Source organism: Podarcis bocagei, assembly GCF_964188305.1.
Source record: "Podarcis bocagei genome assembly, chromosome: 8".
Classification (NCBI taxonomy): Eukaryota; Metazoa; Chordata; class Lepidosauria; order Squamata; family Lacertidae; genus Podarcis; species Podarcis bocagei.
In genome coordinates this window covers 35,723,308-35,736,829 of record NC_138133.1, presented here as the reverse complement: position 1 = coordinate 35,736,829, position 13,522 = coordinate 35,723,308, and the positions used below count along the sequence as shown (strand labels likewise).

Sequence of the window (13,522 nt, the reverse complement as noted above, 5' to 3'; positions counted from 1 at the left end):
AGAAATTATCAGTACAGGTGGCTAGCCACAAGCTGTTCAATTTAACAAACGGTTAAGTAAATTGTAAACAACTTAATCCAAAAGCTATGATCCTACCCATCCTCACCATTGCATTAGCAGCAGAATCTGGGACAATAGGAAGTGAGAGGCAGCAATCAGAGTGCCTGGGCTGTTTATTTGTTTAATTTATTTATTAAATTTCTATACCACCCTTCATCCAAGGATCACAGGATGGTTTACAACAGTGGTGGCCAAACTTGGCCCTCTAGCTATTTTGGGACTACAACTCCCATCATCCCTAGCTAACAGGACCAGTGGTCAGGGATGATGGGAATTGTAGTCCCAAAACAGCTGGAGGGCCAAGTTTGGCCACCACTGGTTTACAACATAAAATTGCAAATATGCGTAACATAGTAGCAAGCACACACAGACACACACACACACACACACACAGAGAGAGAGAGAGAGAGAGAGTGAGTTTAAAAGGCCAAGGCCTGAGATGTTTTTGTCTAGTGCATAAAGATATGTAAGAAAGGCGCCAGGTCGGCCTCCCTGGGTGATCCATACTGTGGAAGTTGGAGGACTTTTAGGAGTTAATGCAGCAACTGAAACTTTTTCCTGTTTAACCTTATGCTTTATGCTATCTTTACACACCATGCCCAAAGAAGGAACAGCATAGTTCAAAAGGAAGAAAGGAGTTCAGCAAAGTTAACTGAGCATCTCTGTTCAAGAGTAAATTAGCAGTGTTTGAGCTATTCTGCTTCTCTGGGCCTTTTCCTAACCTGAGCCACAGGTCTCAGAGTCAGGTGCTCTGTTATTTCAGCCCAATGCATAGGAGCTAAATAGTTCCTTGTCTTGACCAGGTTTTAGTGAGAACGGTCCCTTAAATGGTGAACATAGCCAGTTCAAGTAAAATTAGTGTATTTGTGAAGTTTAAGGAGTTTTATTCCACTTTGCATCACTTTGCAGTTAATGTTCTAAAAGTGTCTTGTTTATTAAAGGAGAACGACCGTTTCAGTGCACGTTGTGTGAGAAGGCTTTTAACCAGAAGAGTGCTTTGCAAGTTCATATGAAAAAACACACAGGAGAAAGACCGTACAAATGTGATTATTGTGCAATGGGATTTACCCAGAAAAGCAATATGAAGCTTCATATGAAACGAGCCCATGGCTATTCTGGTATGTAAAATTTGCCAAGTGAAAGTTTTATATAGAATACTGTAGGGCTTAAACCAGCCCTGGCATTTATGGTACAATATTCTCAAGTTTCAACATTACTTGTTTACTTGGACAGCATTGAGTGCTGGGAGCTTATTTTACTTTTTCCTTCTTTTTAAATCTCAGCCCCTGCTCTCATTCTCCAGGCCAGGGCAGGAGAAAATGTCATTTTTGTCAGCCCATGTCCCCTGTCACTCACCTAACCTCATAAAACTTTGGGTGTAGGACACATATTGCTGTGGCAGGCCAGACAAAAGTGGATTCTCACCCTTGCTGTAGGCATTCAAAAGTACATAATGTACTGCAATGCTTATGTGTATGAATGTGTTGCTGTTTGTACTGAATAGTAACATTTTTCTTTGTTTCCTAAACTGTACAGAGTTATAGTCTGCAATTACTCAGTTTATTTTTTTCATAAATTTATGTACTGCTTGATAGTAGGAAAACATCAAAGCAGTTGACAAAAATGATAAATCAATAAAATTTAAAATATCTGTTAGAAAGCTTGATGCAACTTCATAGGTTCTTTTTTTGCCCGACACAGTTTCTTCTAAAGGAATAATTCTTTCCTAGATGCATGTAGGAGCCATATCAAAGCAAGGAAGTTCTTAGTGATAATTCTCTTGCTATTCACTGTGCCATTCCTAAAGGCAATATAAACTGGTTTGAAGATCATGCTTAACCATAGTTCTGTGTGAAGTCAGTGAGCCTTGAGCTCTTGCTTTCTCCCCTTCCCCTCCCTTTTTTTTCTGGCACTGTTTGTTGGATCAGACAAGACAACAAGTTGTACTTAAGCTAAACTGGAAGTGAAAAGCTGTTAAACACATGTGAGGGTAGAGGGCATGAGTCTGAGCCTCACTCTGGGTTCATTTACATTAAGCTGAACTTTTGCTTTCGGTGAAGCATGTAATGGAATATATACAGTGATTTTAGATTGCTGTGTAGATGATAGTTTCTTCCCATGATTCAGTGACTTCTTGCATCAATAAATGCACTCCATTGCCCTCATGGACTGCCTCATTAATTCAAATGGACAGAATAGATTAAGCATTCACGTGCCTTAATGGGAATACATTTGCTCTGTCCATTGAAAGGAACAGTCAACTCGCAGATGAGCACTTCCATCCACAGCACTGTGCCAACATGATTACTTTCAAAGGATGTAAACGGTACTCTTTAATAGGTAAATATTACATGAAGCGTGGCTGGATTTAGTTTGCTTTTCCACCAAAGAAATCTTACACATTTCTTATTGGATGTTTAGTCAAGCAGCGCTTAAATGTAACTCTTCTGTATTTTCACTAGATCTCTCAGCATTATTTCTCTTCCTTGTTACGGTAGGCACAATACAAGAATCTACCAGTCATCAAGGACAGGAAGGTGAAGACATTAATCGTGCTCTGAATTTGGAAGAGGTTGTTCAAGAATCTTCAAATGAATGGACCAATATTTTTTGATGACAACCAAGGTGAAAGCTCAAAATGCTTTCAGGACTAGAATTTTTATAAAGATAGTCACCTATGGATTTTTACTATTAAAACTGAACATATTAAAAATAATAAGATAATATAACTTTTTAAATTTTACAAAACTACCAAAAGAATGGTTGTCTTTTGTAAGCTTGTAGGATATTGAAGAAACACCAGATACTTTGCTATCTTGACTACAATCAATGATCTCAGGTACATGGAGTTTGCTCATCTTTTGAATCCCATCATACGTGTATTCATGTAAAAAAACAAACAAAAGACACACGCCCAGACCTTGGTATCAATGAACGTTGATTAGAAGGTAGACAGCATGGAAGTTCTGGCAATCATGAGGATGTCCTGACTGTTTAAAATTAATTGGAAGAAAGTTAGATGCATGCAGTAGAGAATTCATATTACAATAAGGCATTAAATGTCTGGTATTACTTTAGTTCATTAATTGGTATTACATTATGGTGCTGGTGTTGCTGACATGTCAGAAAGTGATGGACCATATTCATTTTATTAAAGCCATTTTTTAAATTAATTTCTTAATTGTACATGTTTAGCTTCACATTCAGCAATAATTATTCAAAGAAAATGTAACTAATAATAGAATCTCCTTGAAGTGAACAACAAATGCACATATTTTCTGTGTTAGGTCTTAATGCTCAGAAGTTTTAGCTTGATAACTATGAAAAACATAAGCCATAAGTTAAAAATAATAGGGCATACTACCATGCCTTGTCTTGAGCAAACCAAGTGAGCTGTAGCACAAGTTGTATCAGCAAATGCAGATTGGTTTCTGACAGCCCCCAATTAATATAACCTTGATTTTGTTGACATTTGATTAAAAATAAAAATAAAACTACCTAGGCTTTTCAGTAATGTTCTGAAAAGCCCCATTTACTTAGAAAAGGTAATATATCTAAAGAAACACTGGAATAAAGCATTTTCTGTTTTAAGACATTCCAAAGACAGAAGGATTTTGCTTAATTTTACTTTAAATTTTTGAATTTCTTTATATGTTATATATATGTGTGCGTATGTATATATACAGATAATTAAGCCTCTATGTGGCTGTTGAGTATATTTTGTAAATAACAAAAATCCCAGTTACAAGAAGTGCTCATAAAGTTTTCAACTTTAAGTGACCACTTCAAAATCAGTATTGATTCATTTTATTGCAATGTAGACATGTTACACCTTTCTGAAGAATAATTGCTTTTTATTTGCCCTCAGTTCCAGAAAGAAGATATATGTACATATAATTTATACTTGTGTATTATACGACTAGTTCTTTCTATTTCCTGAATGGGAAAAATCACTGCTTTTTGATAGGACATCTCATAATTGTTTTGTTAACTGTGGACATATGTATATAAGTGATATAGCTGGTGACTTGAAAATAACACTTTGTTATGTGGAAATATTTAAGTCAGACATATTTTAAATAATATTATTTTTTTCCAAACTTGGTTTTGTGTCTAATATGTTCTTTTTCAGAAGCTTTGAATGGGTGTTCCTATCAATTTGGTGGGGAGGAAATCTTAACTAGTGTGGCTGAACAAGAGAGCACTTGGTCTTGATTCTGTAGGCTTCTCATAGCTCAGATGAACCAGTATCATCACACCATCCTTAGTCGCAGTACAGTGGTACCTTGGTAGTCAAACTTAATCCATTCCAGGAGTCCATTCGACTCCCGAAAACATTTGAAAACCAAGCCGCGTTGGACGTTTGGTTTCCGAAAAACATTTGCAAACCGGATCACTCACTCCCGGGTTTGTGGCGTTTGGGAGTCGATTTGTTTGGGAGCCAAGCCATTTGACTACCAAGGTACCACTGTACCAGGGATATGTCCTTAGTGTTCCCCCAACTTGTGTTAAATCATTTCTTTCACAGTAGAACCTGTGTGTTAACATCAGTAATGTTACTTCTGTCGTTCAGAATATTTTCAAATCATGTATCTATATCTTCCTACATTACATAAAAAGGTGAGGTCATCACACAGCAATGATATCAGAGTGTAGCCACCACTGGACGATTTTGCGGCCTCATCACAATCCCAGGTTTGCATAAAGTTAGGCCATTGGGTAGGGGAGCAAAAGATGGCACGTTTTAAACCAGGCTTCTTCAACCTTGGCCCTCCAGATGTTTTGAGACTACAGTTCCCATCATCCCTGACCACTGGTCCTGCTAGCTAAGCATCATGGGAGTTGTAGGCCAAAAAAATCTGGAGGGCCAAGGTTGAGGAAGCCTGTTTTAAACAACAGAGGTTTGAATAAAGCAAGGATGGAAGAACAGAGAGGAGCTGTGAGGGTATGGGGGGCCAATGAAGGAGTTGGGATATGGGGGAATCCTTGAAGGACTAGTGGGGGTTGGGGCTTTGAGTGAGGTATAAAGAGAGGGGCAGAATGCTGGGCTAGAAGGGCTTTTGTTTTTATGAGTAGGGTGTAGATGAGCAGGGGCAATAGCCCCTGGTGGGTGTAACCAAGCTGTAATTGGGGCATGTACAACACTGGTAAGATTACTTCTCTTTAGAAAGGGTCAATGCTGGTGAATCAAGCTATCCCATTTCAAGGCACTTGTAGCCACTGAGATCATGTGTGCTTCCATCAACAGTGCTGTGTCTAGGAGAACTCCCAGGCTGTAAATTTGATATTTCATGGAGAGTGCAACCCCATCCACAACCACTTACACTGACAATCAGATTTGCAGAGTTTGCTACCCACAGTAGATTATCTAGATTAGGTTTCAACTTGTTTGCCTCATCTAACCCCAAAGTGGTCCCAAACACCTGTTTGGAGCTGGAATTAAAAATGTGAAAAAGAATGACATGCCGATGACACTTTAGTCCAAAAGGAACTTCTCGCAATGGTTTTTACATAAATGCTAAATAGCATGTGACACAAGATGGCATCCTGAGACACCCCAAAGGCTATGGGATGGAATAGTAATCTCCCATCATTTCTCTAGGATAAATACTTTACCAAGATGACCAAAGCCATTTTAGTTCTATGCCAAACTAGAAACTTGATTTGAAATGGATCCAAGTAAGCTATGTTACCAGAATTTACAGTTCACTACTTTCTCGAAGTTACCAGCATGAGTTTGACCAAACTGCGGGAGGCAGTGGAAGACAGGAGTGCCTGGTGTGCTCTGGTCCATGGGGTCACAAAGAGTCGGACACGACTAAATGACTAAACAACAATAACACTTTCTCAACTCAGTAGGAGGGAGGGATCCAGACATGGGTTTTGTCCACCTACTGAGGAAAGGTAGGCTCCTGTGACCTAGATTTGAAGACTGGCTAGTAGTGCAGGCTCCACCCTAGTTCCTTTCCTGCCTTGCCCAGATCAGAGAAGCTTTCTTCTCTCACCATTCCAGCAAACTGAATACTCTTAGCTGAAGAGTACAAGATTCCTAAGGCCCTGGGAATATCTGTGTTCTGTTCCTCCTCTCTAAATTCAGAAGGCTTAACAGGTGAAACCGTTGCAGAGGATTGTGAAGTATCCGTACTGCCATCTTGAAGCAACAATCTTGCTGAAAAACCAGGAAAAACAAATACCATTCATCCCCTTCATTTGTATAAAGGCCTAAAGTTTAGAAACGGGGTGGGATGGAGACACAATTGTCCCATTTTGATGCTATGCAGCAGAGAAAGCAACCCTAGCTGCTAATAAAAATAATAATTTTATTATTTATATTCTGCCCATCTGGCTGGGTTTCCCTAACCACTCTGGACAGCTTACAGAATATATAAAAGCTGAGGCTGCTGAATAGCCTCTGCTATGTTGGGGCCTGCATCCGGTAACCCATCCATGAGCTCAATTTGTGCAACCTTAGAAGTGCTTCAAATGGCAATTGCATTTTGTAATCTCAGTTCAGATTCCCTTAGCAATTAAGTTTTCTTAATCAGTCACACCAAATGCAATTTTGTTCACGAGCATATGAGTCTGTGCTCAAACTCATAATTCCTGGTGTTCTGCCTCAGTGCTGTACCATATTTGCTGATCTGAGTTTCTGCTAAATGAAAATGAGGCCAGAAGTGACACCTCAAAAGCAACTTGCTTCTCTACATTAATTCATCAGTTTAGGTCCCTCTTCAGTGGGCTGTTGAAAACAACTATATTTGTAGCTGAAGTCAATCAGGGCCCATGGGCTCACAGCCAAGTTATTATGCACCTGTTTTGCAGAGTTGCCTGTTAAATGTGCACAAAGTCCTTGGGATGGTACAGGCTCAATGGTGTCTGTTGGAGCTTGTGGTAGTGCAAGGGAAACTGATTTGAGGAGACTCTGAGAAATTAAGCAATAGGCATTGAGTACGGACTGCTACAAACACTTCATTCTAAAGGAGCATTTCAGTTTGAAATGTTAGGATTATAAAAACCCTTTTCAAAACTGGCCTGTAGAAAGGACTTTATGAACTGAAAACAGAGTGTGCCTTTGCAAGCCATGAAAATGTTTCAATAAAAAAGCACACATACTTACAAAAGCAGTATGTAACAAGAGACAAGTTCGAAAAGGTGCACACACAACAGGGGAGAGAGTCAGATTCTCAGAGAATGGTGGAAAGAGCTGTTCCCATTTTCTGGCTTCTACTGCTTTCAGCCTGTTTCATCTACCATTATTCTTTTAGGAAATACGCTCCCATTCCATTTCCATTCCAGTCGTGTGCGGAATAGCTTGCTATTTGTTGAATGGTTCATTAAAATGGGGAAAGAAAGAAAGAAAGAAAGAAAGAAAGAAAGAAAGAAAGAAAGAAAGAAAGAAAGAAAGAAAAAGAAAGAAAGAAATGTGCAATAATCTTGCATTTTTCAGAAGGCAAGTTTTGGGTGAGCAGAACGAATGTTCACAACTACAGGGACATCCACATTGATGCTATTTAACTTATTCATTTGGGAGCTTTCAGATTATGCCTCTTTCCAGGAAGATCTCCATGCCAAACTCCATCCTGATTAAGAGAAATCCTCTGGGTTTTATGATGACTAGGATTGTCAATCTTTATAAGAGTAGTATGCTGAAAAACGACAGCGCTCCTTCCTCAGCTATATGATTTGAAGCACACTTGAGCCCCAAACTTTGTTACTACCAAGAGAGCAGTTGAAATTGCTTCTTCACATACTGTTGAGCTCAATAAATACTAAAGAACGTTTTACAGCTATGAGTATGCGTGTTTTTCAGCTAACCCTCTTCTCCTTCATCTCTGAGTAACCTCTGCATGTTTCCTCTTGAAAGGATAGCATCTGCTCCTAAACTTCTAATGGTACTTCATCTGCTAAAGCTCTTCTCTGAAAATGCAGACTGCTGGGAAAACTCCTGTTTAGTCAGTAAAGAAACTTTATATTCCACCCTGAAGATTCTTTGTATGCCCCTGCCCCAGTAAACAGCTTTTAAAGCCTCTGTGGAGGTTTGTTTGTGGCGTTTTTCTGTCAGTCTTATACAATAAGTACTTTAATATTTCACCTCCGCCCCCACAAAGCTCTAAAAATGTCAAGGCAGAAATAAGAGAGATGTCCTAGTGGCCTCTTCTGCTTTTTAAAGTTTTAAAACCGCTTCCTGGTAATTCTCTTCAAAAAAAATGAGAGGTCACGAAATCTTTTCCCTTTTCTGATCTGGATTTGGACAGTGATACCTTGGATATAAAAGGCTTCTTGCATGAGAGGAAGTACCTTCCACTCATACAAAGGGCAGGCTCAATTTGCAATATCCGGTGCCACATCTTGCACCATTTGGGAAGGTTTCTTGACAACTAGAAAGCTTTTTTGGTGCCGTCGAAGGACGTGGCATGTGGGGCTGAGGCACAGGGCTGGGCCTTCTTGGTGGCAGCCCCCCCCCATATGTGGAACCTCCCTCCTTAGAGAAATCTGGTTGTTCCCCATGTACATAACATTATGGCATAAATGAAGAATGCCTATATTTTGCCAGGCATTGGGTACATGATCACATTGGCATTTAAGAATTGAACTTTTATAATTTGCCACCGTGTTTCAATTTTTTTAAAATAAAAATATGTTAATTCTTTTATTATTATTAATGATGATGATGATGATGATGATGATGATGTTAGCTAGCCAGCCACCCTTGTAGGAGTAAGTGTGAGATGTAACAACAAAAATAACTTATTTCATGAATGTAGAATTTTTATAGTACTCATAGATTATAGTACTCATAGATAATTTTCAGTGGGGTTAAAAGGACTGGTGTATGATGCTCAGTGACACAGATTGGGACCTGAGTTCAGGACAATGCCAGATCCTGGTTTTGTTTCAGGTTTTGTTTTAATACATTATTTTGCTTTATTGGTGTTTAATTCTTTGAGTTTGGGCCGCCAATGCTTTTCTTCCACCTCAGAATAAAATAGTGAGCCTATTTCCTAAGCATTCTTCAGTGTACAGCATAGATTTACACTTCTTGTAGTTTTGAACACCTCAGAAACAAATTTAATGCTCAAGTGAACTCTGTAAGTTTTATTTTAGTTACTTTCCAGGCTTCTGGGACTTTAAATCATATTGGAACCCCCCCCCCAAAAAAAGAGGTGGTTTTTTGGTTAATTTTGAAGAAGAATCAATCTGTGAGAACATGACGATGGACTAGATGGGTCTTGGCTCTGGTCCCACAGGTCTGTTATATTCTTTTGCTGCAGAATTCGACACATTTCACAGTAAATCCTTATTCATCTCTGGAGTTAACTCTGCCAACTTCCAGAGCAGCAGTACCACATAGTGATGCCTGGTTGATATCTTTTACACCCATTAAAGGTCTGCTTTTGGTGGCTATACACTCTCTCCAACATGCCCAATTTCTCTCCCAAAGATCTTAGCCACTATTTATCTCATTTTATACCATTTCAGTGAAAGAAAGGATGTTATCTTGATTTCTTTGTGCACTGTTATCATGTTTCCACACTTGAATGCCTTTTAATTGAATTCACACCATGAGAAGGATGACACTTATAGTCCGTGGGAAAGATGTGTGCTTGTAGAACTCAATGCCCTTTAAGAAAAACAGTGTCCACAAATAGTATAATGTACTACTGTGAGCAGACATGAAGAATAATATGGGAAGTATATTTGTCAAGTTCCTTAGATTACAGCACCTATACCAATTGTGCCATATGGATTCCAGCTTGATAGGGTTCAAAGTTGTTGCCCAATGACAGGGCATTCTGAGAGGCATTAAGCATCTCACATTGTATTAGTTTCTGCACAGGTATACTCTCTAAGTATGGTTAAGGGGCCTAGGTTCATGCCCCAGCCCTGTGCTCGATTTCATTGAGTGAATGTGTGACAGAAAGTTTGTGGGAAGCAGGAAGTGTTGAGATGACTGAGAGTGTGCACAGTTAACCTGTGAAGAGAAAAATCAGATTAAACCAATCAGAGGCCAAGTAAGCAAGTGAAAACCAATGAGTTGGTCATCTAGTTTTCACTCAGGCACACATTTTATGAGTGTTGTGTGGCATATTGGTAAGAATGCTGGAGACCAGTGTTCCAATCCCCACTCAGTCGTGAAGTGTTCACTGGGTGACCTTGGGCCAGTCACTCAGTCACTCAGCCTATTCTACCTCAGTGGATGGTTGTGATGAAAAATAGGTTGGGGAGAACCTTGTAACCACCTTGAACTCCTTGGAGGAAAGGGTGGGATATAAATAAAGAAAAAAGTCTCTTGGTAGCTGTGGGGCTCGTTTAACTGAATAGTGTATACAAAAACAACAACAACCTCCTTTCCACATGAAAAATGAGCATGTCAGGGAGAAGGCAAGAAAAGAGCAATTCTCCCTAACTTCTTTTTCCCCATGTGAATTGTGGTTTTTCGTGTGGAATAGCATTCAGTTATGTAAGCATCCACCTGCAGTCTGCAGTGTTATACCGGTAATTCACACTGGTTTTATCACTTAAGTGAGAACTAGGCCATTTTGCAGGCCAAATGGGCTTCAGGAGCTATAGGAGGTCCGTTGTGAATAGAAGGCAAGAACTGCTTAGTGCTTTCCTCTTGACATTTTTTTTGAATTGTAGTCCTGGACTTTTCAGAGGGAGGCAGGACTTTTTTTTCTTTTTGCCTGAGTTTGAGCACTTTGTTTAACGCCCCAGACTCTGGAAGGAAATGATGATACAAGTGGCTTATACTGACATATACTGACAAACGTTCACCATGTTTCATTTGATGGCTTCGACTTAACGGAGTGTACGGAATGTACAATCCAGTCCTAAACATATTACTTGGCTCTACGTGCTTTGCATTTAAAATATCTTTACTTTGAAAGAACTGTGTGCAGGATTGAAAATTTTCTTTTGAAGAGATGCAAAAATATAGATAAAAAATAAATAAATCCACAGGAAGCAAAGACAGGAAGAAAATCATTTGGTGAAATGTGGATCTTTCATTTCCCTTCAAACACTTGGCAGAATGTTCTAAAAGATTAAGCATCACAATCAGACATAGTGTATGCTTGTGTGTAGCTTTGAAGCAGTTTGTCTGTCTAGTTTATTGGCTTGTGTGATTGACCTTAAAGTCCTAAACGCTTAAAAAAATTAAATCCTCCAAATTTCATTAAAAGTTGAGTATTTTATTTCAATATTGGTGGTTGTTTTTTTTCAGGAGTTGTATTCATACACATTTAAGAACAATACACTTAAGTGAAACTCACTATTATGTTGTGGAATACACAACTGGATGAGGCTACACATAGAAAAATACACATAGCCAACAACATTTTGAAAGAAGATGTAATGTGTTTGCGTGTGCTTAACAATTTTGGTATTCTGTTTCATTTGTTTCTGTGTGTTTCTACCCTCTCATCTTTCATTGCTGCATATTAAGAATGTTGCTTGAAACCTATGGTAGATTAGAGTGACCTATCGCTAACAACAAGAACAACAACAACATCCACTATATGTCAGTTGGCATTAACGTCGGTAACTCCTGATGTTCATTAGCTAAAGGCACGTGCCAACTTAGTCTTTAATATAGTGTCTACAACATAATAAGCTCAAATAAAACATTGCATGAGTACAGGAAGGTCATTTAGAGACAGAATAAGTTGAATATTATAAAACAGTGCAATTCAGAAGAGCATTTTTCTTCACGTAGATGGGTAGACCCATTTCCACATGTTTATTCCTTAGTATATGTGTCAACAATTAGCACCTATTTCTAGCTCATTAGTTTTAATACCTACAATCTAACAGTGTAGTTTGCTCTGGTGCACTGCATGTTTAACTCTGCTGCACTAACACAACAGCTAGGAACGCTAACTTTAGATGTGCAGATACTATCTGAAACTTCCTCACCAAAGGGCTTTCTGTTATTTAGAAATTAGACTCTTTTTTTATTGTAGCTGCAAACGGACTTAGTTGCAGCAAGTGCCTGTGTAGAGCTGCAGGGACATTCATATGTCCAACTCTATGTTTTCCTTTGTTGGAATGACCCCTCATTTTCTGTTGTAACTAGTCTAATTCAAGTTTGAGATCCTCTTTTCTCTCTCCCAGCCACTCTTAATTTCTAATATGTTGGGTGTGATGAGCAATTGGTCATGCACTAGAAGGTGCATCATTCCTTATGGCCATAGCTCAATCTCATTGAAACAGTAACAACTGCCTTCTCCCACATTGCAACATACCTTGAACTCCCAGTAGAAGATACCTTTCTGTGACTGCCTAATCCAGTTAGAAAAAATCAAATACAAACTGTGAGAGAAAGGGGTACTGAAAAAATGAAATCATAATAAATCAAAACCAAATAATTAAAAAAAATTGGATAAACAGTCCTTACAACTTCTGCACATTTTTATTATTATTATTTTCTTTGTTTACAGCAGAGATCTCAAAAGTCTGTTAATGGCAAGGTTAAGGTAGACAATTGTGTAGTATGTTGTTACTTAAAGTTTAGTGAAAAAGAAATCTGAAAGGGACTTAATGTTGTATGTGCTTAAAAAATTAAAGCCCTATATTCTTTGGAAACACCTTGAAGATGAATGAATAATATGGGGGGACTGTTACTTTCCCTAAAGTAATGCTGTTGACAGCAAGTAAAAGCTACTTTGAAAATTTGGGAGTTTGCTTTGTTTTGCATTTGTTCTTGGTCAGCATTTGCCAATAAATTTTTGTGTACTTCTACTGCATGCACAACTCAGTGACATTAACAAATAGATTGTGTTTCTATCTAGGGAATTCTGCAGTTTGTTATTAAACCTTCAAGGCATCTATGTTATAAAGCAGAGAGTGTAGCCCTTTGGTAACATCTGAGAGCTTCAGCGCCTAGCAATGGGAGAGCCAGACCGGGAGCCAGGTCGGGAACCAGATCCTCCCTTTGGAAAGAAAAACAACAACAAAGAATTGGATTAAAATGAATCTACTGCTCAGATCTACAGTATAAGAGTGCTAAACGCAATTCCATCCAGACTCTGGTACAAATTAGTACAGATTGGTTCCACCAACCGCGGGGAAATCTCTCACGCATAGCTGCTGAAATGGAGGGTACATATGCTTATTTGATTTTGTTCAAGGTTTCTTTACTACTTTGATCTTTGAAAGTGTTGCAATTTCAAATATAGTTTGCCTTCGGGGAATTCTATTTTTACAATCAAATTTCAAAGTATGATGAGTTCATTCTAATTAAATTTCAGGTAACAAAACTTGATACTATCTTCTGTAACAAATTCCTCGATCAATGGGCTCTAGTCACTAAATATTAATTATTTCTAAAGAATTGGGTGCTATCAGTATTGCTGGATAGGTCAGAGAAACCAAGGCCACTGAAACTAAACAAAGCTACATTGGGCTGGCAGTCTCATTGAGCTCTGCCCTTCCAGCTTATGGCATGCTCTCCCCAGAGAGA

General features: G+C 38.7%; 2 protein-coding genes across 3 annotated transcripts in view; one reads left to right on the top strand and one right to left on the bottom strand.

The window, feature by feature from the left end:
- The window catches only part of ZNF236 (zinc finger protein 236), a 44,282-nt gene extending 40,122 nt beyond the window's left edge, over window positions 1–4,160 (top strand). Inside the window, exons 32-33 of the mRNA XM_081205394.1 lie at window positions 1,002–1,178; window positions 2,559–4,160. Of these exons, the coding sequence (XP_081061520.1) occupies window positions 1,002–1,178; window positions 2,559–2,674 (293 nt within the window). The 3' untranslated portion in view covers window positions 2,675–4,160. The remainder of the gene's footprint in view (window positions 1–1,001; window positions 1,179–2,558) is intronic.
- Window positions 4,161–11,231: 7,071 nt separating this feature from the next.
- MBP (myelin basic protein) overlaps window positions 11,232–13,522 on the bottom strand; it is a 77,548-nt gene continuing 75,257 nt past the window's right edge. For both annotated transcript variants that reach the window (XM_081205828.1, XM_081205829.1), the window contains one exon: window positions 11,232–12,992. In XM_081205828.1, coding sequence (XP_081061954.1) covers window positions 12,936–12,992 — 57 coding nt within the window. In that variant the 3' untranslated portion in view covers window positions 11,232–12,935. The remainder of the gene's footprint in view (window positions 12,993–13,522) is intronic.